This window comes from Oncorhynchus mykiss, chromosome 16 (assembly GCF_013265735.2).
Source record: "Oncorhynchus mykiss isolate Arlee chromosome 16, USDA_OmykA_1.1, whole genome shotgun sequence".
NCBI classification, from domain to species: domain Eukaryota; kingdom Metazoa; phylum Chordata; class Actinopteri; order Salmoniformes; family Salmonidae; genus Oncorhynchus; species Oncorhynchus mykiss.
Genome location: NC_048580.1, coordinates 39,037,128 through 39,059,305, shown reverse-complemented (window position 1 = coordinate 39,059,305; position 22,178 = coordinate 39,037,128). Strand labels below are relative to the sequence as shown.

Here is a 22,178-nt window from a genome sequence, read left to right as displayed (position 1 = left end):
TTTAGGGTGCAAAAAACATTCATCCTGATGTTACTAGAATGTTCCCAGAACACATTTAGTCTGTTCTTTAAATGTTCACAGAATGTTTCATTAGGTTGCGGGAACATTGTGTTCCCACCAGAATGTTCCCACAACCTAATGAAACATCCTGGGAACCTTTAAAGAACATATTTAATGTGTTAAAGGAAGGCTCTTGCAACATCATGCAAATGTTTTATACAAACATACAAACTTTTGGGGAATGTTCTGTGGTAGTTGCAGTGATGGAAAAAATACTAAAATGTCATACTGTAGAAAAAGTAAAGATACCTTAACAGAAAATGTCTCAAGTAAAAGTGAAACTTACCTAGTAAAATACTACTCGAATAAAAGTCTAAAAGTATATGGTTTTAAATGTACTTAAGTACAGTGGTAGAAAAAATACTCAATCGTCATACTTGAGTAAAAGTACAAAGTCAAAGTAACTGCTATACATCAAATTCCTTATATTAAGCAAACCAGACGGCACGATTTTCTTGTTATTTTTAATTATGGACAGACAGGGACACACTCCAACACTCAGACATCATTTGCAAACACAGTATTTGTGTTTCGTGAGTTCGCCAGATCAGAGGCAGTAGGGTTGACAAAGTGTTATATTGATAGGTGCCCTAATTCTGTCCTGGTTGAGCATTCTGAATGCAATGAGTACTTTTAGGTATCAGGGAAACGTATGGAGTAAAAAGTGCATTATTTTCTTTAGGAATGTAGTGAAGTAAAATTTGTCAAAAATATAAATAGTAAAGTAAAGTACAGATACCCCCCAAAATGACTTAAGTACTACTTTAAAGTATTTGTACTTAAGTACTTCACACCACTGGGTAGTTGATACAGTTTTTGGTGAATGTTAAGAAAAATAAATAGATTTAAATCAGCAGATTGTATCACCTTAAACCTTAAGTAGAACTTTATGAGAATCATAGTTAATGTCCTGGAAATGTTCCTGTTTTGCTGGGATGTTTGTAATTGTTCATAATAGAATACAAAATCCCATTGCCAACCCCTATTCCGTGTGAAGAATATAAGCAAGCAACCATTGTAGCTAGTATGTGCTAGTTCTATAGTGACAAATACTGTGGAGTAATGAAAACCGACCGATGCTGGTTGTGTTTTGCTTGAACACACTTTGTTCTGTCTGCCTGTCTGTCTATCTCTATCTGACTTACCAAACACCTTGTGAATGCATTCCCCATGATATTATTCCTGACATCATGCGGCATTGTAAGGGATAGCTGGCAGAAAGTTCTCAGTAGGCTGAGCTGGCTAAAATGAGTTAGCTAAGTTCTGAAAGTCATTGTTTAGCCTTTGGGTCATGAGAGTGAATCCATAGAAAGATGTCTGTCAGAAATCATGAATAAATTCATGCAATTTGTAGCTGACCACAGTGAATAAATGCATGATATTATTCCAGGAAATGATATTAATTTAGTAAGCGTTTTTGTAAATGAAAGTCAGTGACTTGTGGTGTCAAGTTACAAGTCCCCTCGGTAAGCAAGGTCCTGTTTTGCATCAGTTCTAATGTTTGATCATCCTTTATTTTCATTATTTGTAGGACTCGGGAAATACTTAATACAACTCAATTAATTGAGCGTCGAGGCTGTGGAGGCACTCAGAGGGAGTGTAAGGGTAAGTCTTCACAGTAGCTAGTGGATTAGATTAGATTAGTCTTTAACTTTTTGCACACACACAAACTGAATTGTTGATATCAGCTACAGCCAGTGGTGGGAAAAGTACCACATTGTCATACTTGAGTAAAGGTCAAGTTACCTGAATAGAAAATGACTCAAGTAAAAGTCACCCAATAAAATATTACTTGTGTAAAATCTAAAGGTATTTGGTTTTAAATATACTTAAGCATCAAAAGAAAATGTAATTGCTCATGTACTTACAGTATGTATCAAAAGTAAAAGTATAAATCATTTCACATTCCTTATATTAAGCAAAGCAGACGGCACAACTTTCTTGTTTTTCAAATTTACGGATCACCAGGGGCACACTCCAACACTTAGGCAATCATTTACAAACAAAGCATTTGTATTTACTTAGTCCGCCAAATCAGAGGCAGTAGGAATGACCAGGGATTTTCTTTATACCACTGGCCTCAGCTTTAGAAAACTCCTCCAATAGCATTTTGTCATTGCCAAACCCATGACAGAATTATCCTGTCTCCTGAAACAGAGGGCCATTAAATCTAAATCTAACATGGGTAACCGTTGTAGGTGTGGACCTGTTTCTTTGGCCCCAGAGCTGCATGCCTGTATGACACACACACACACGCACACACACACACAGGCCCCAAACTGCATGCCTGCATGACATGGATCGTTCAGATTTCCCTGTCTTCTGTGTCACATGATCCATATGTCCCTCTACACATTAACAACGTGCATGGACATCTTAAAAATATCCCAACGCCATTGGCATCTTCAAACTAACAAATAATATAGAGATAGTCATTGTGTGGGTGCAGCAAGGCAATGGGCATCATTGTGCTGCTAATTGAATTGAATATTATGGAATTATATATTTCCTTGACAGATAGTCACCTACGTTGTAACCATGGATAATCATTCTCTCTCGGCCATTTTAAACATCACGGTTGCCAGCGAGATAAAAAAAGAAAAGCAAGAAACCATAGAAACCTTTCTTCTCTCCATAGCTTGTCTATAACGTTTCATGAAATGCTACCAACATATCCCCTGAAACTTCGCCACTGCCCATAAACTTTACTGCCTATGTTTTCAATGAGAAAAGAAAACCCCAAATAAAGCTATGGTAACCAACTAAGCTAACCACCTCTTTATATGCTTGTCATCTATTAGAAGTGTAAAGCTAAGCTATGGGCATCAATCTGTGAACCACCCTTATCACTTTAGGCAGCAGTAAATCTGATGTGTCTGTTAAATTGTGTTAGTGACCTCTGATGTGTGTCTCTTCTGAGCCTGTAGCACGCACGCACACACACACACACACACACACACACACACACACAAACAGAGACACACACAGTGCGTAGTGCTGCGTCAGTATCTGAAGTCGTCTCTCTGTGCTCTGTTGAGCTGCACCACAGGGTTTAACCTCACTGCATTGATCCCAGGCATGCTCCGGGCACAGTGCTCATTCTCCCATTTTCAGCTGTTAGAGATAGAATTGGAATAATAAACAGCTGAACCTCCCAGCAATAATCCCAATGACCCACCCCTCCTCCTCATCCTCCTCCTTCTCCTCCTCCTGTGTGTGCGTGCATGCGTGTGTGTGTGTTACAGGGTGTGTGTGTGTGTGCATGTGGTGTGTGTGTCTCCCCTCCACCCCCACCCCCCTTAACTACCCAGCCCTGGGCAGGGCAACCGGGGTTGGGGTAGGGTTTCACCAACCCCCCCCCCCCCCAACCCTAAACTCTGGTAAAGCCCGAGCACTCGCCTGCATAGCTCTATTGAAATAATATCACCCAACCCTAGCAGCCTGGAACTGATTATCACCCCCCCCCCCCCCCCCATATAGACACACAATTGCATGCACACACACACCGTTTGCTTCAGGTTAAATGCAATACATAAGTTATGGTTTCACACCTTGTATATTTTCAAAACGTGTTGTTTTGAATAAACATAATTGAGTTGATCACACAGTGCATAGTCTTTAGCTATAATAGTTTGAAGCATGACCAGTTTGAGGCATGGCCAGTAGGGATGTTTAGTTGCTAGGCATTAAAGGGTTCTAAGCATGGTCAGTTACAATCAGTGGGGGGGGGGGGGGGGGGGGGGGGGTTGGTCAGACTCAGGTCAGACTGTTAGTTCCCGACCACACAGCTCTAATAATAGGTGACTTTTATTTTGGGACAGTCCTGGAAGAAAGCAGGACATTATTCCAGCCCCTCTGGTGCTCAGCTGTTGTCTGTAGCCAAAAAGACAACTCTTTTTTTATTTTACCAGGCCAATATCACAAGTTGGAGATCTTTCCCTATATTACACAGCCATCGTAGATTAGAAACCACACTTTAAACCAGCTAGGTCTACAATTCCAGTCATCCACAACTAGGAGCTCTTTGTCCAGTTATGTCAAATGAGAAACCACACCATAGACATATTGTTATGCCCAGATAGGCTAATCAGCCAATGGAAGTACATGGTATGCAGTGCTTGTCTTGCAGGTTTCCATCTAACCAAATGAAATATACCATTATTCATCAGATCCCGGGTGATTAAGCCAGCTGACCTGCTTACACAGTTCAAACACACACGCACGCACACGTAAATACAGTACACACACACACACACAGTACACACACACACTGACCCGCTAACACAGTTCAGAGAGAATTCAGCCAACCTGCTGTAGAGGTGTTGAGTTGACATAAACTGCAGTAAGAGACCATAACATAAGAATGTTGACCTGTACCCTCTAATCTATTCAGGAGTCATTTTCAGCCTGACACAGTGCTTTAGTTTGGCTTCATATCTCTATGGCCATTAAGCCAAACACTCCGAAGCAGGCCTCTGAGCGTTAACAGTAATGTGAGAGAAAAATTAAGTGTGTACCTGATTTCTTTAATATTAATAGTTAACAAGCATATGCTTAACAATAGTAAGACATTTCTGTTCTACTAATGCTGTGTTTCTGTAAAGGGATGGTTCCACTCGAGCGCCCTGCAGCTGGTTTAGCACTATTAACAATTCTATCAGCAGAAAGGAACGTTATCCCTTGTTTGTGCATTATGACCCGATATACATAGCCACAAGAAGAAAACAAGGTAGCTTATAATGCCCTGATCTGCCGGGGGAAGTGGGGGAAACAGCCATGACTAAGCATTTTTTAGTGTCAGCTATATAAGACCCATGATTCCTCTGCAAGGTTGAGCTCTCAACGAATGGTTCATTGACCAGCTCCATTATTGCAATTCTTAATCGACAATAAAGACTGATTGTTTGAAGAAATGACAAAGTCTCTCTCACTTTTCGCCCAGAATGTCGTGGAAGAGGATGGGATGCTGACCGCTCCTAAGGACCTGGGTAAACTGTGCACAGGAGTAACCCTCATTGGGTACTCAGGGCAGACGTACACTCCAAGAGTGAGCAGATGAAACCTGCCTAAGATCCAAGAAGGACGCGTTTGGAGAATATGTTTCTATGTATAATAGTTATCTAGGGACTCCGGCCATCACTGCCCATCACAGTAATATCACGAGGTACGTGTGGCACATTATTCTGATGACCAGCAGGGAGCATCCGGGAAACCAAAGTCTTTGGGTTCCGGGGGGTAGTGTGGTTGCAAGGCGGCTTTGTAGCAGCGGAGTGTCGTTGTAATGCACATGGAGTGGTGCTGACGTGAGCACCTAAGATTTAGAACGTTATATATGGATTCTGTGAAGATATATATATTTTTTTAAATGGTATATGGGTATAATCGATTACTGGAGAAGTAATAATGAAGTAATAATGGAAATAATAATAACATACAAACTTGCACAGCAAAACGTAGACGTGACCATATATGCATAGTCACTTCAACAATACCTACATGTACATACCACCTCAATAAGTCTGACTAACAGGTGTCTGTATATAGCCTTGCTACTCTTTTTTCAAATGTATTTTTACTGTTGTTTTATTTCTTTACTTACCTACACACACACACACACACACATACCTTTTTTTTCCCGCACCATTGGTTAGAGCCTGTAAGTAATCATTTCACTGTAAGGTTTACACCTGTTGTATTCGGCGCACGTGACAAATAAACTTTGATTTGATTTGATTTGGAAAAAAATATTCTGAGTTGGTCCCTTTATGGATAATTTGATAGTCGTATAATGCTTTAACTGTATCTCTGTCTACAGCAGGGGTGGGCAATTCCAGTCCTCGGGGGCCTGATTGGTGTCACAGTTTTAACCCAGCCCCAGCTAACACACCTGACTCCAATAATCAACTAATCATGATCTTCAGTTTAGAATGCAATTTGATTAATCAGCTGTGTTCACTAGGGATGGAGAAAAAGGGTGACACCAATCAGGCCCCCGAGGACTGGAGTTTCCCACCCCTGCTACAGGTTCTGGGAAATAGTCTCAGAAAAAGATTTCCGTATCACTTTTAGTAAAAGTACGGGGACAGTGACAGGCCAATTATAGTGAAAGTTATAATCAGAAAGAAACCTAGTCTCAAGATCTACTTTAGAAAGTAAGCTGCCTCCAAAGTTTATATTTTCTCTTCTGAAATTGGCCCATGTATTTTATAAATTTGGCGCGTTACCTGTTAATCGTAAAATAATAGACATTTAATGAGTGTGAAGCAAATAATGAATATCCAACGGAGATTGGTTATAGTATATACAGTAAATGCTGGAGTGGATCAAAACAGAAATGATTAAAGAGTGGAGGGAGGCCTCCCTGTTAACAGAAGTTATCATGTTTTGTTGTGTCTATCATTTAAAACGCATTGTTCACCTGGTAAAGTAATGTTAGACGGAGAGATTCATATTCATATCCTAGCTTCTGGGCCTGAGTAACAGGCAGTTTACTTTTGACACCTCAGTCATCCAAAATTCTGAAAAGTTTGTTTTAATGACTCCAACCTAAGTGTATGTAAACTTATGACTTCAACTGTATGTAGTTAGTGAAAGTAACAAAGAAAGTGGGAAAGAAAGGAAATGGGAAGTTAATTGGAAAGTAAAATGGAAAGTAAGAATTAGAATTTTGAAATTAGATTTTTTTAAAGATTGAACAAAATTTGTATTTTCTCCTTTGGGAGAGGATGGAGTGTCCTTATCTCTCCCTTTGAAATGTTTCCCGAGGCTGTTGCCTTGGGAGAGCAGTTGGTGCAATTATGTAGTTCTATTCAGTATAAAGGTACCCAGATCTGTCCGTAAAGGCCATTTTTTTGTTTTTGTCCTATGTTTTACCACACACACACACACACACAACCCACCTGTTATGAATATTTCTCAATAGTGTTAATAGGGTGTTTGATGTATTGTGTTGGGTCTTTTCATTTGGTTTTAGTGGGGTTTTTACAGGTTAGAGAGGATGTACCTTAAGGGGAACACAAATTCAATTTCTGGAAGTTTTTTTTTCTGGAGTTTTGATCACGTGATTTATTTTGATAAGAGATGTACGGGGAAAAAACTATGTAAAACTGGTATACAAAATGCATGAATTGTTAGACATTTTTTCAAATAATGAGTTTGAGTCGGAGGGCGAGAAAGGGGAGAGAAACACTCACTTAATGGGGTCTAACCTCTGACCTTTGTTCTGACTTTCTAGTGGAGCCTGATCACCCTCACCTAGAGAGCCTAGACAAATTGGGTGAGATGTGAAATGTAATATGTAAACACTAATGATTAGGAATAAGTTTATAAACTCAGCAAAACTCACTGTCAACTGCATTTATTTTCAGAAAACTTAACATGTGTAAATATTTATATGAACATAACAAGATTCAACAATTGAGACATAAACGGAACAAGTTTCACAGACATGTGACTAACAGAAATTGAATAATGTGTCCCTGAACAAAGGGGGGGAGTCAAAATCAAAATTAACAGTCAGTATCTGGTGTGGCCACCAGCTGCATTAAGTACTGCAGTGCATCCCCTCCTTATGGATTTGCCAGTTCTTGCTGTGAGATGTTACCCCACTCTCCCACCAAGGCACCTGCAAGTTCCCAGACATTTCTGGGGGGGAATGGCCCTGGCCCTCACCCTCCGATCCAACAGGTCCCAGACGTGCTCAATTGGATTGAGACCCGGGCTCTTCACTGGCCATGGCAGAACATTCATATTCATGTCTTGCAGGAAATCACACACAGTATTGCCCTCCAGCATTGTCATGCTGGAGGGTCATGTCAGAATGAGCCTGCAGGAAGGGTACCACATGAGGGAAGAGGATGCCTTCCCTGTAATGAACACTGTTTAGATTGCCTGCAATGCCAACAAGCTGAGTCCGATGATGCTGTGGACACACCGCCCCCAGACCATGACGGACCGTCCACCTCCAAATCGATCCGGCTCCAGAGTACAGGCCTCGGTGTAACGCTCATTCCTTCGATGATAAACATGAATCCGACCATCACCCCTGATGAGACAAAACTCATCAGAAAATAGCACTTTTTGCCAGTCCTATCTTGTTCAGTGACAGTGGGTTTGTGGTGACGTTGTTTCCGGTGATGTCTGGTGAGGACCTGCCTTACAACAGGCCTACAAGCCCTCAGTCCAGTCTCTCAGCCTATTGCAGACAGTCTGAGCACTGATGGAGAGATTGTGCATTCCTGGTGTAACTTGGGCAGTTGTTCTTGCCATCCTGTACCTGTTCCGCAGGTGTGATGTTCGGATGTACCGATCCTGTGCAGGTGTTGTTACACGTGGTCTGCCACTGTCCGTCCTGTCTCCCTGTAGCGCTGTCTTAGGCGACTCACAGTACAGACATTACAATGTATTGCCCTGACCATATCTGCGGTCCTCATGCCTCCTTGCAGCATGCCTAAGGCACATTCAAGCAGGACCCTGAGCATCTTTCTTTTGGTGTTTTTCAGAGTCAGTAGAAAGGCCTCTTTAGTGTCCTAAGTTTTTATAACTCTGACCTTAATTGCCTACCGTCTGTAAGCTGTTAGTGTCTTAACGACCATTCCACAGGTGTATGTTCATCATTTTCTTTTATGGTTCATTGAACAAGCATGGGAAACAGTGTTTAAACCTTTTGCAATGAAGATCTGTGAAGTTATTTGGATTTTTACGAATTATATTTGAAAGACAGGGTCCTGAAAAAAGGATGTTTCTTTTTTTGCTGAGTTTCTTTTATCAACAGTCCCCTGTCTCTAGTCTATTTTACTATTACCTTATTGGGATACATATTTTTTATTATTTTTATTTAACCACCAGTCTTGTTTTTTTTTACACATTAATCACAATGTGAGTCATGTGTCAACGGGGGGAATTACCAGTCCCCAGAGGCTTGTTGGTTAAATATGCAGATTGTTTGGTTCACATGCCTGCCTGTAAAAGGAAGAAGTGTATCAAAGGATATATTCAGAAGTGTATTGCTGTTTGTTTTGTTTGTTCTGTTTCTGTATTGCTTTAATATAAATCTCACTAGATTGGGTCTGCTGGCCCTGTAACTCTGCAGTGAGGTTGTCGATATGATGGGGGGAGTATAAACCAATTAAAATACGATTTCAACTATGTGTTGTTATTCTCTTTGATATGTGTCTTAGACACTTTAAAGTAATAATTTGTCATGCAGTAAATCATTTGTATGGATTTCTTGGATCAGAAATGCCCTAAACTAAACTGTTGTTCTGATCTGTCCTCTCTCGAGGTTATGCAGAATGTGACCACAGATGGTATCTAGATGCATGAAAGGGAAAATTTGACTGTGAACAGTGTGAACTCTAACCGGCTCTAATGGCGAAAATGGCATTCAGTATGGTCCTTCACCACCTATATCATGAGACCTGAGTCCGAGCCAGAAACCTGGACACAGTATCCAGTTGATGCTATCAACTGCCTGTTCTCTCATGCCTTCTCTCTCAGGAGTGTGACAGGCGTCCACGTGGAGTGATCTGCTTGTACCGATGTGTGCTAAGTTGAGAGTTTTAACTTTGAGTGATAGAACCAATGTGAATCACTGAGCAATGTCATTCTAAATTTGGGTTGGATAATTAATTGGGTTTTAATTATGATTTGGAAACTGAATGATTTCCCTGACCTATTCCTGACTACATCTCTGATGAGGACCACAATCCTGAGTATAAGGACCCAGATGTAGAGCTCATGTTCCACACTGTGTACAAAGTGCCCAAAGAGGGGTCTCTGTCACTGGTGTAGGAAGGGTTCTAAACGAGATGGACATTTCCATCACCCTGACCCCTACATCTGCGCTCATTGTCAGCGGGATGATTGTCCCATTTGCTGTAATGAAGATTGTGTGTGATGTTCATTTTATGGGTTTTATTATTATCCAGATTGTCTGTGTTTTGATAAAGAAGGTGTTAAACTCAGCAACCCAAAGGAAGGTTGTTTACCATGGATGAAATGTCAGGCACCAGAAGGATGTATTTTGTTTGTTTAACTGGGGCTAGGGGACCCGCTAGCGGGACAACTTCCGGTGAAACTGGAGGGCGCGCAATTCAAATAAATAATCATATATATTATGGATTTTAAATATTTATGTATACAGTGCCTTGCGAAAGTATTCGGCCCCCTTGAACTTTGCGACCTTTTGCCACATTTCAGGCTTCAAACATAAAGATATAAAACTGTATTTTTTTGTGAAGAATCAACAACAAGTGGGACACAATCATGAAGTGGAACGACATTTATTGGATATTTCAAACTTTTTTAACATATCAAAAACTGAAAAATTGGGCGTGCAAAATTATTCAGCCCCCTTAAGTTAATACTTTGTAGCGCCACCTTTTCTTCCACATGTTTGGTGTGTCTCCCAGGTGGCTTGTGGCAAACTTTAAACGACACTTTTTATGGATATCTTTAAGAAATGGCCTTCTTGCCACTCTTCCATAAAGGCCAGATTTGTGCAATATACGACTGATTGTTGTCCTATGGACAGAGTCTCCCACCTCAGCTGTAGATCTCTGCAGTTCATCCAGAGTGATCATGGGCCTCTTGGCTGCATCTCTGATCAGTCTTCTCCTTGTATGAGCTGAAAGTTTAGAGGGACGGCCAGGTCTTGGTAGATTTGCAGTGGTCTGATACTCCTTCCATTTCAATATTATCGCTTGCACAGTGCTCCTTGGGATGTTTAAAGCTTGGGAAATCTTTTTGTATCCAAATCCGGCTTTAAACTTCTTCACAACAGTATCTCGGACCTGCCTGGTGTGTTCCTTGTTCTTCATGATGCTCTCTGCGCTTTTAACGGACCTCTGAGACTATCACAGTGCAGGTGCATTTATACGGAAACTTGATTACACACAGGTGGATTGTTTTTATCATCATTAAGTCATTTAGGTCAACATTGAATCATTCAGAGATCCTCACTGAACTTCTGGAGAGAGTTTGCTGCACTGAAAGTAAAGGGGCTGAATAATTTTGCACGCCCAATTTTTCAGTTTTTGAATTGTTAAAAAAGTTTGAAATATCCAATAAATGTCTTTCCACTTCATGATTGTGTCCCACTTGTTGTTGATTCTTCACAAAAAAATACAGTTTTATATCTTTATGTTTGAAGCCTGAAATGTGGCAAAAGGTCGCAAAGTTCAAGGGGGCCGAATACTTTCGCAAGGCACTGTATATAAGTGTCTTATATCGGCTGAAAGCTTAAATGATTGTTAATCTAACTGCACTGTCCAAGTTACAGTAGCTATTACAGAGAAAACATGCCATGCTTTTGTTTGAGGACGGCGCCCCTCAACAAAATATTTTTCCACCAGCACAGGTTTTATACATTCACAAATAACGATTAAATATTCATTTACTCCTCTGATTTGTCATCCAAAGGGACCAAGCTATAACATGTAGAGTCATTATGTTAGGTAAACTCGATCTTTATATCCCAAAAAGTCAGTTTAGTTGGGGCCATCGATTTGAGTAATCCACTCGTTCAACATGCAGAGAAAGGAATCCGAAAATCTACCCCAAAACTTTGTTTCAACAAGTCTAAATACGTTTTGATTTGCTCCTCAGATACCCTAAAATGTAATCAAACTACAATATTTCTTATGGAAAGAAGTATGTTCAATAGGAAACCAATTTTAACAGGTGCGTAATGTCTTCATGGTGCATGCAAACACGAATTTCCAAGAATGTGTCCTTCTACTAAAACTGATATTTCTTATTCTTGTTTGAAGTTACAAGCCTTGAACATAGACTGCTGACACCCTGCGGAAGCCATAGGAATTACATCCAGGGAGCTCACTTTCATTATGACCCTTCTCTTGAATTTCTAAGAGGATGGTCTCTCAAAAACAAATCTGGTTGGTTTTTCTTTGGATTTTCTCCTACCATATCTATTGATTTATATTCTCCTACATTATTTTAACATTTCTACAAACTTCAAAGTGTTTTCTTTCCAATGGTACCAATAATATGCATATCCTGGCTTCAGGGCCTAAGCTACAGGCAGTTTACTTTGGGCAAGTCATTCAGACAGGAAGTGGAGAAAAAAGGGGCCTAGCCCTAAGAAGTTAAATATATTTTGTAATACTTGTACCCTTAAATTTGTATGAAAGAAACTTAGTTTGTTGAGAGGGGAATGTGTGAGGAAAAACGATGTATATACCTGATTTGTTTAATATTAATAGTTAACAATTATATGCTTAAGTTAACAATAGTAAGACATTTCTGTTCTACTAATGCTGTGTTTCTGTAAAGGGATGTTTCCATTCTAGCTCCCTGCAGCAGGTTGAGATGTATGGCCAAGGACACATGGGGCGGCTTGGGACAGAGATAAACTTGAGGAACAATAATGATCTGTATTGTTACAAAGTCATCTTCTGTCTCCGAGTAACTTGGCCACGCGGCACATAAGACAAAGAGCCTCTGAGAGTGACCACAGTTCTTCGGTCCATCCTGTTCTTTTCATAATCTTTCAACGGCACAGCTGTGGAGATATGAGGTGAACAGAGGTTGGCTTGAGCACTGTTTGCAATTCTATCAGCAGAAAGGAACCTTATCACTTGTTTGTGCACTATGACCCGATACACATAGCCTCAAGAAGAAAACAAGGTAGCTTATGATGCCCTGATCTGCCGGGGAGGGGTGGAACCAGCCTATATAAGACCCATGATTCCTCTGTAAGGTTGGGCTCTCAATGAATCACCTACAGGTGGTTCGTTGGCCAGCTCCATTATTGCAATTCTTAATTGATAATAAAGATTGATTGTTTGAAGAAATTACAATGTCTCTCTCACTTGATTCAAATTTTCCACGACAGTAACAGTAAGTTAACCCTGCCCTTTCATAATGGCTTGACTATTAAGCAGCGCTTTCCGACTCTGGGGAATTCAGAGCAGTCTCATACTATTGTGTTACGTGCTGACTTGTGAGGTGAGGACTTTTGGGGACTGTCATCTGTCAAACTACCTTTTTCAAACCACACACCGGCTTGTCTGCACTGGCGTCTCTCTCTCTCCATCTCTCATCTCTCTCTCTCTCTCTTGTCTCTGTTGTGAAGTAGCCTATAGCCCTCCTTTGTGCCCCAGTATTGCTGGGCTCAGCATGCTGCCTGTGTCCAGACTGCAGCCTCAGCACTGTGAAGGCAATAGAATGGAAGGATAGAAGAGAGTATAGAGTGATAGAAGAGGAGAGAGAGAGAGAGAGAGAGAGAGAGAGAGAGGGGGGGGGGATAGAGTTATAGAGGAGGAGAGGAGAGAGGCAATGCTCTGTTTTCAACATCCTCACCAATCCACCAAACCACGACTTTTAGCACTATAGAGGTGGAATCAGCTCAGCCAGTGGAGAAACAGAAGGTTATGTTTCAATATCCACACTGGCATACCACATACATTGCTTCATACCTAAATGGTATGCTATGGACATTTGAATGCATTGTCTGCCTAATGTTATGGTACAGCTTTGGTAAGTAGGTTGTTTTGTGAGGTTACTTTGTTTCAAACAGAAAATGAATTGGGACTTTCTTGGCCTACATTCCAATTTGAGCTGTGCTAACTGACTACTCCAGCTGCTCTCAATAGAACTCAGGTCACGTCTTTGAAGGGGAAGCCTACTTTTAACCGGCTACAAGGTTCATGTTGGGAGTCAAACACAAATTGGCCTGTATAATGAGGCCAGGGGGACCAATGTCATGTGATGAACACACAATGTCACAATGTCATATGATGAACACACAATGTCACAATGTCCTGTGATGAATGCCATTTCACAATAACGCAGTACTGTCAAGTACTGTCCATGTTAAAGGCATGATGAAGCATGAGATTACTGTATCCCCTTCTATCACACTATATGTTTGTTGGTGTAGGTATGCATGGTGTGTGCATCGTTGTGTGTCAGCGTGTGTGTGTCGGGGTCAGTGTGTGTGTCGGTGTCTGTGTCAGTATGCCGGTGTCAGTGTCGGTGTGTGTCATGCAGTAAGGCAAGGCTTAAAGCAGGAGATACATTGTGCAGTAACGTGGTGTGGATGGATGGATGTGTTTGAGAGGAGAGGAGTTCAGTCTCTGTGTGTAACAGGAGGAGTCCTGCTGGCCGTGTGGCCCTTGGTGTGACTAAAAACAGACACACAGCTGGTGCTCTAAGAGAGAGAGGGAGAGGGGGAGAGACAGAGACAGGAGGAAGAGAGGGAAAGGAGAGAGCGAGGAGAGAAAGGGAGAGGGGTAGAGTGAGAGAGAGAGAGAGAGAGAGAGAGAGAGAGAGAGAGAGAGAATACCAATGTGCTGGTGTTTCTTGTACTTCACTGCCAGTAAGAGCAGCAATAAACTGGGACAGCATCACCTGACCAGTGACCATGGGGATGGAACCCAGAACACAGGAACAGCTTACGTCATCAACATCACATCCATTTAACATTCTGTCCATTATGTCCTCTACATATAGCGACAACTGTTGAGCTAGTTAGTTACAATATTGTGTGGGTACTACAGTAAAACAAATTTGCAAATGAGAGTGTTTCCACCTAAATCTGTAATATTTTTTCCTCTTGCCCTCTCAACCCCTATCCATACCCCCTTACCCCCCTACACTTAGAAAGAAAGGGTTCCAAAAGGGTTCTTGGGCTATCCCCATAGGAGAACCCTTTTTGATTCCAGGGAGAACCCTTTTTGTTCCATGTAGAAGAGATCCTATCTGAAACCCAAAAAGGTTCTACCTGGAATCAAAAGGGTTCTACCCAGAACCAAAAGGGTTCTACCTGGAACCAAAAAGGGTTATTCAAATGGTTCTCCTATGTTGACAGCCAAAGAACCCTTTTAGGTTCTAGATGGCACCTTTTTTTCTGAGTGTGTACCCCTAACTAATTCTCATGGGGCCAAACTCAATCTGGTCATTTCCCTCCAATACTCATTCATCTCCTCTTCTCTTCTTCTATCCTTCTCTCTCTCACTCTCATTCTCTATATGGGATAAAGGCTATAGAATACAAGCCCTCTCTCTCAAGCATGATTGGTCAACTCCCCTTTCCCTTCTGCCCCCTCTCATTCTCTCTTGCCCTGCCTAAATACTTTTAACATAAAGAGAGAGAGAGAGAGAGGGAGGGAGGGAGGGAGGGAAGGAGGGAGGGAGGGGAGAGGGGAGAGGGGAGAGGGGGATGGGAGCAATGGGGGAGGGGAATTGTGTGTGCACTCTGTTGTCACTGGCAGAGAGAGAGAGAGAGAGAGAGAGAGAGAGAGAGAGAGAGAGAGAGCGAGAGAGAGAGAGAGAGAGAGAGAGAGAGAGAGAGAGAGAGAGAGAAAGAAAGAGTGAGAGCGAGAGCGAGGGCGAGAGCGAGAGCGAGAGAGAGAGAGAGAGTTGAGTTGTGGAAAAAAAGCCTAGCAGTGAACACACACTCTGCTCTCTGCTCTCTGCTCCACAGGATTATCTAACTGCTGATTAAGATCTGCTAGAAAGAGTACATGCTGGCATGAATAGGTAAGAACAGCTTCTCTCTCCTCTGTCTCAGTGTGTTGTAGTGTCGTGGCTGCACTGTGTTGTGTTTATACTGTAGTGTGGTAGGTGGCGGCTGCTGTCTGTGTGTTTGACTTGGCCCTATCTCTAGAGTTGTAAATGAGTGAAGTGAAGAAAGTGTTGACTTGTCTTTGGCCACTGGCCACTATGTACATCCCCCAACCTCAACACCTCCTGATCTTCTGTCTATCTGTCCGTCTGCTTAGACCCTGTGTGTTTCTCTGCCCTCTCTCTTACCTCTCTATATCTCTTTCTATAATTCTTTGTCATTGCCTGCACTGTTTATAGATTTGAATACTATTTATAGAACCGTGCAAAGCAATTGTCTGCTTTTAGAAATTAGTCTATGTGTGGGGAAAAAAGCAAATTTAGAGATGTGTGTGCCAGGAGAAGTGAAATCAGTTAAACCCACTTAAGGAATAACTCTTGTGTAGCCTGTAGGTTAGGGATAGTTGTGCCATATTGTGGTTATTGCATAATATTAACTTCCATATGATTGGATGGTAATTGTTTTACTGTTGTGCGTAGAGTTTCATGCTCTTCATTGGATTCATGAAACATGCTGAAATCCACATTTGTACAGATTTTGGATATTCATGGAATGTTGTATTTTTAAGTTGTTAAAAAAATTGGTTTAGCATGACTGTAATATAAAATTGGGTATGTTAATTCTGACTGTCAACAGACATTTTTCTATATTTAGCCTAGTATCTTCTAGCTGCTTTGAAATAGTCTGTGGAATGTGTGAATTAGGTTTTGAGATCCAAGTCCTTCAAATATGTGCAATGTTTGAGACCTGACATAGGGTGTTTGGCGTGATTATGTACAGGGCCTTCAGAATGTATTCACACTTTTTCACATTTTGTTGTGTTACAAAGTGGGATTGAATTGTCATTTTTTCCCCCGATATCCACACAAAATTACTCTGAATGTAAAAGTGGAAGAAACATTTATTTAAAAAAATTATGAAAAATAAACCATTAATATATCTTGATTAGAAGGCTATTCACCCCCGGAGACAATACATGTTCAAAAACACCTTTGGCAATTGATTACAGATGTGAGTAATTTTGGGTAAGTCTTTGAGAGTTTTGCACCCTGGATTGTACAATATTTTCCCATTATTCTTTTTAAAATTCTTCAAACTCTGTCAAGTTGGTTGTTGATCATAGAGTACCATAGTATGAGTCAAAATACCCGTAAAACCTTGTGGTCAAACAAGGAAATGGTTCCAATCGTTTTTCCACCATTCATTTTTCCCATAGGGGATTATAGAAACACTTAAAATAAGGGCAGTGTTTCGTGCAGGCTTACCATGGCGTGACGTTTTGATAACAGTGTAAATCTCTCTAGGACAAGATTACTTTTATCAAGATGTTTGCCTGTATTTACCCCCCTGCAAAATGGAACGATAATTAGTTGCTAACGTGGCTGTCATAAAGAACTACAAATGCCATGATGATCTGGACAAGAGTGCCGAATCGAGACAACGGTAAGAACCTCTGGGTTAACTATCTAATGTTAGCTAAATGTAGTAATTCATAAATTGGCAATTCTGTGAACTGTCCTTGTGCAAGTTTTAAATTGACACAATACCTGTTAGTAAAGGTGTCAGCTAGAGATGGCTTGCAGGGATTTGTAGTCTTGCATGATGTCTACTTTGATGCCAATTAGCATTTTATAATCTGAGAGTAAATAGAGCCTAATATATTGATAAAAGTCACCTTGTCCGAGAGAGATTTACATGGTAATCAAAATGTCACACCAGGTTAAACCTACAAGAAACACAGCCCTTATTATAAGTGTTTCTAAAATTCCCTATGGGAAAAAATGAATGGTGGAAAAACGATTGGAACCATTTCCCTGTTTGACCACTAGGTGTTATGGGTGTTATGGCACATCCAGTGAGGGGCTCTATTGCTAGACAGCCTTGCCCTAGATATTCATGCCGATTTAAGTCAAAACTGTAACTAGGCCACTCAGGAACATTCAATGTTGTCTTGGTAAGCAGCTCCACTGTAGATTTGGCCTTGTGTTTTAGGTCACAACCATTCAACACTGTAACTGTTATAAAATCACCAATGTCCTCATGGTGAAATCCCTGAGCAGTTTCCTTCCTCTCCGGCAACTGAGTTAGGAAGGATGCCTGCATCTTTGTAGTGACTGGGTGTATTGATTGATCCTCCACAGCCTAATTAATAACTGCACCATCCTCAAAGGGTTATTCAGCGACTGCTTTTCGAATTCTTACACATCTACCAATAAGTGTTCTTCTTTGTGAGGCATTGAAAAATCTCCCTGGTCTTTGTGGTTGAATCTGTGCTTGAAGTTAACGACTCAATTGAGGGACCTTACTTTGAGTGTGTGGGGTACAGAGATGTGTAGTCGTCCAAAAATCATGTTAACCACTATTAATGAACACAGAATGAGTCCATACAACTTATTATGTGATTTGTTAAGCACATTTTTACCCCTGAACTTATTTAGGCTTGCCATAGCAACTGGGTTGAATACTTATTGACTAAAGACATTTCAGCTTTTTTATTTTTGATTCATTTCCAAAAATAATTACAAACAAAATTCCTCTTTGACATTATAGGGTTTTGTGTGTAGATTAGTGACACAAAACCTACATTTAATCCATTTTAAATTTAGGCTGTAACACAGCAAAAAGTGTCAAAAGTAAAGTGGTGTGAATACTTTCTGAAGGCATTGTATTATCTGTTTAATTCTCTGTGACCTGATATTGTCCTGGGGCTGTTAGAGAAGCTAAAGTCATATTGAAACAATAAAGATATAAATAACAGGATTCAAATACAATTCTTCTGGATACATTACTTCCCTTTTTTAAAGGTAAAAAAAAAGGTAAAAAAAAAAAAAAAAAGAGCAACAAATTAAAATGTCTGTCTTCAAATGTTTTATGTGTTTTATACATTTGGGGGATTGTATTTTTGAGTACTCTTAGAACATAGCAGCATTGTGAGTTGTCTTTCATTTTGTATCAAAAGTATATCCAAAATCTGTGAAACAAGTCAGTTAAAATCGAACATGTGCTGTCAGTCAAACGTTGTTGTAGGAACCGTTGTTTCTCCTCATCATTTGGACTAATTCTACTGCCATAAATGTGTTTAGGCTCATTAGAAATGCAATCTTTACAGCCCTAGCTAACCTACAGAGCAACAGAGCAGTTTTGTGCATCTCAGCCTCAACTGGTCTCAGCTAATGCACAGAGAGGAGTGGTATTCTGGGTCTTTCTGTGAGGCAGTCAGATTAAGAAATCCCTCTTTAAAGCTATGGCCACAGCCTCACAATCAGCTTAATGCTCTGTTTCCCTTCCTGCCTGTCTCTGTCTAATGAATACCTTGTGTGTGTGTGTGTGTGTGTGTGTGTGTGTGTGTGTGTGTGTGTGTGTGTGTGTGTGTGTGTGTGTGTGTGTGTGTGTGTGTGTGTGTGTGTGTGTGTGTGTGTGTGCATGCATGCGTGCGTGTGTGTGCCTCAATTTGGGAGACAGCCTGTGGGAGTGTGCACGTGTGTGTTTGGGTTTTTCTTCGACTTGTAGGCTGCTAGTTTTGTCTTTTGCTTGTGAAGGAATTTTTCAACTTATGTTGTGTGTTTAGCTTTTTAATTGGTCTCGTGCTTGCTCGCGTACATTTGTGCATGTGTGTGCATGTTCGTACAGAGACATTGTGCAGCTGTAACTGGTCTGTAGCTGTCTCTCCTCTCCTTCTCCAGGGCTGGGTGTAGTAGTGTCAGTACCAGCAGCCAACCCCAGTGATGGACTACAGGCGGACAGACGCTAACCTCGACCTGGCTCCTGCAATTCTCTCACAGTCCCACTCTCCTCCTAACTGAGACCAGCTCCACAGAATGCTGAGTCCTATTGTCCCCTATAGTAAGTACCCTACACTTATCACCTATATTGTAGTAAGTACACTGCTTTTCGTGATACATATCAGTAGTAAGTACACTACATTGCCACCTGAGCAGATTTTGAATTCTCAGGTGTTCTCAAACAATCTAAGGGTATGGTTTTCACTCTGTACAGTAATTGTAAACAGAAGAGGAAGCTAGTTATGAAAGGGTTTGAGTTTGTTGGCTCCAGCAGCTGCCTGTACCTTCTAGTGCACTCTGAATGCACTCAGTGTTACTTTCCTGGCCACGGTCGAACATTGGCCCTGTCTTAACGTTCCATCACAATGAGGAAAATAAGGAAAGGAAAGAGGAAGAGAGAGAAGAGGTTACAGTGGGGATGGCTTGAGCAGCAGAAACCCTGTGGTTCTGACAGTGTCATTTCACAAACCTCAGTCAGTCCTCCTCTGGTTCGGAGTTTAGGCTACCACAGTGGTCACTGCTGCCTCCCCCTCTCCCTCTCTCTTCCCCTTCCCTCTCTTTCCCTTTAACGCTGACTTGATGACTGACGTGTCCATTTGGCAGGAGGTTAGGAAAGTGCAGCTCAGTTTCCACCTCATTTTGTGGGCAGTGGGCGCATAACTTGTCTCTCGAGAGCCAGGTCTGCCTACGGCGGCCTCTCTCAATAGCAAAGCTATGCTCACTGAATATGTACATAGTCAAAGCTTTCCTTAATCTCTCCCTCTCTCCCTCTCTGTTTCTCTCTCTCTCTCTCTCTCTCTCTCTCTGTTTCTCTCTCTCTCTCTCTCTCTCTCTCTCTCTCTCTCTCTCTCCCTCTGCCTCTGTTCTCTCACTCTCTGTTTCCCTTCCCCTTTACATCTCTGCCTCTCAGTTCAATTCAAATGGCTTTATTGGCATGGGAAACATATGTTTCCCTTGCCAAAGCAAGAGAAATAGATAAACAATAGTAAAATAAACAATAAAAAATGAACAGATAACATTACACTCATAAAAGTGTCAAAGGAATAGAGGCGTTTCAAATGTCATATTATGGCCATGTACAGTGTTATAACGATGTGCAAATAGTCTCTCTCTCTTTCTCTTCCTCCCTGCCTCTCCTCCTCTCTACCGCTATCCCTCTCTACTCTTCCGCCTCTCTGACTCTCTGTCTCTGCTCCTCTCTACCGCTCGCCCTCGCTCTCTCCCTCTCTACTCTTCCGCCTCTCTTCCTCTCTGCCTCTCCTCCTCTCTACTGCTCTCCCTCTCTCTCTCCCTGTCTACTCTTCCGCCTCTCTGCCTCTCTGCCTCTCCTCCTCTCTACCGCTCTCCCTCGCTCTCTCCCTCTCTACTCTTCCGCCTCTCTGCCTCTCTGTCTCTCCACAAAAGCATTGTTTGGCTGCCAGCATGGGGCCGCTGCTTCTCTCTGCATTTCAAGAGCTCCTTTTCTCCCTGCTCTTTAACTCGACTCAAAGGAGCTTTATTGGCATGACAGTTACAAGAAAAGAGGTCGAAATCGAACAAAATGGCCAATTTAAAAAGTATTACTTCATAATAGCTTGGAATAAATCCTTTTTCTAGCAATCTGGAGTATGTTGAGGAGTGGTAGTATTTATTGTGGTGTTTGTGGGAGTGTGCTGATTGGAATTTAACCTGGACAAACTTTGCAATTAGAGAAACTAAAGTATTTGTTGTGAAATTCAGTTTCTTGTTCTTTCTTTAAATGTAATTGTCTGCTAGCTATTTAACAGGATGTGACTGGCAGAAATGGTGTTGTATGTGGAGGATGAGGGCAGCAGTAGATATCTCAGATAGGGGGGAGTGAGGCATAAAAGGTTTTTATAAATAAGCATCAACCAGTTGGTCTTGCGCTGGGTATACAGAGATGACCAGTTTACAGAGTGCAGTGATGTGTCCTATAAGGAAAACTGGTGGCAAATCTGATGGCCGAATGGTAAAGAACGTCTAGCCACTCAAGAGGCACCCTTACCTGCCGATCTATATATTACGTCTCTGAAATCTAGCATGGGTAGGATGGTCATCTGAATCAAGGTTAGTTTGGCAGTTGGGGTGAAAGAGGAGTGATTAAGATAGAGGAAGTCTAGATTTAACTTAGCCTGCAGCTTGGATAAGTGCTGAGAGAAGGTCAGTGTACCATCTAGCCATACTCCCAGGTACTTGTATGAGGTGACTACCTCAAGCTCTAAACCCTCAGAGATCGTAATCACACCAGTGGGGAGAGGGGCATTTTTCTTACCGAACCACATTACTTTTGTTTTGGAGGTGTTCAGAACAGTGTTAAGGGCAGAGAAAGCTTGTTGAACACTAAGAATACACTAAATCTTGGGAGGGACCAGCTGAGTATAAGACTATCATCTGCTTATAAATGGATAAGAGAGCTTCCTACTGCTTGAGCTATGTTGATGTTGTTGATGTAAATTGAGAAGATCGTGGGGTCTAGGATCGAGCCTTGGGGTACTCCCTTGGTGACAGACAGTGGCTGAGACTTCTGGTAATGTCCTGACGTTACCAGAAGTCAGAAATGTTGCCAGATCACTAATAAAGGTCTGACCTTATTGTTATATGAAAAAAGAAATGTTTTGCAGTTGCTGCCCCTAACTGACTTAATAGAATATCTTATGTGTAATCATATTTTATGACGTGGTAGTTCAGTTGGTAGATCATGTTCTTACTGATGTCAGAACTTTTATTAACTGAGTTCCATCCGGTCCT

At 41.4% G+C, this 22,178-nt stretch overlaps 1 protein-coding gene across 3 annotated transcripts in view; it reads left to right on the top strand.

Annotated features, from left to right (window-relative positions):
- Positions 1-15,402: 15,402 nt before the first annotated feature.
- Positions 15,403-22,178, top strand: part of si:dkey-157g16.6 (AAA and Vps4_C domain-containing protein) — a 30,541-nt gene continuing 23,765 nt past the window's right edge. Inside the window, exons 1-2 of one of the 3 annotated variants that reach the window (XM_036946814.1) lie at positions 15,403-15,563; positions 19,332-19,491. Coding sequence is in view for 2 of the 3 variants with exons in the window: in XM_021565801.2 (XP_021421476.1) it covers positions 19,467-19,491 (25 nt within the window). In the remaining variant the exon portion in view is untranslated. Of the gene's footprint in view, positions 15,564-19,308; positions 19,492-22,178 lie in introns of all 3 variants that reach the window. The other 2 variants (XM_021565801.2, XM_021565803.2) reach the window with 2 other exon arrangements.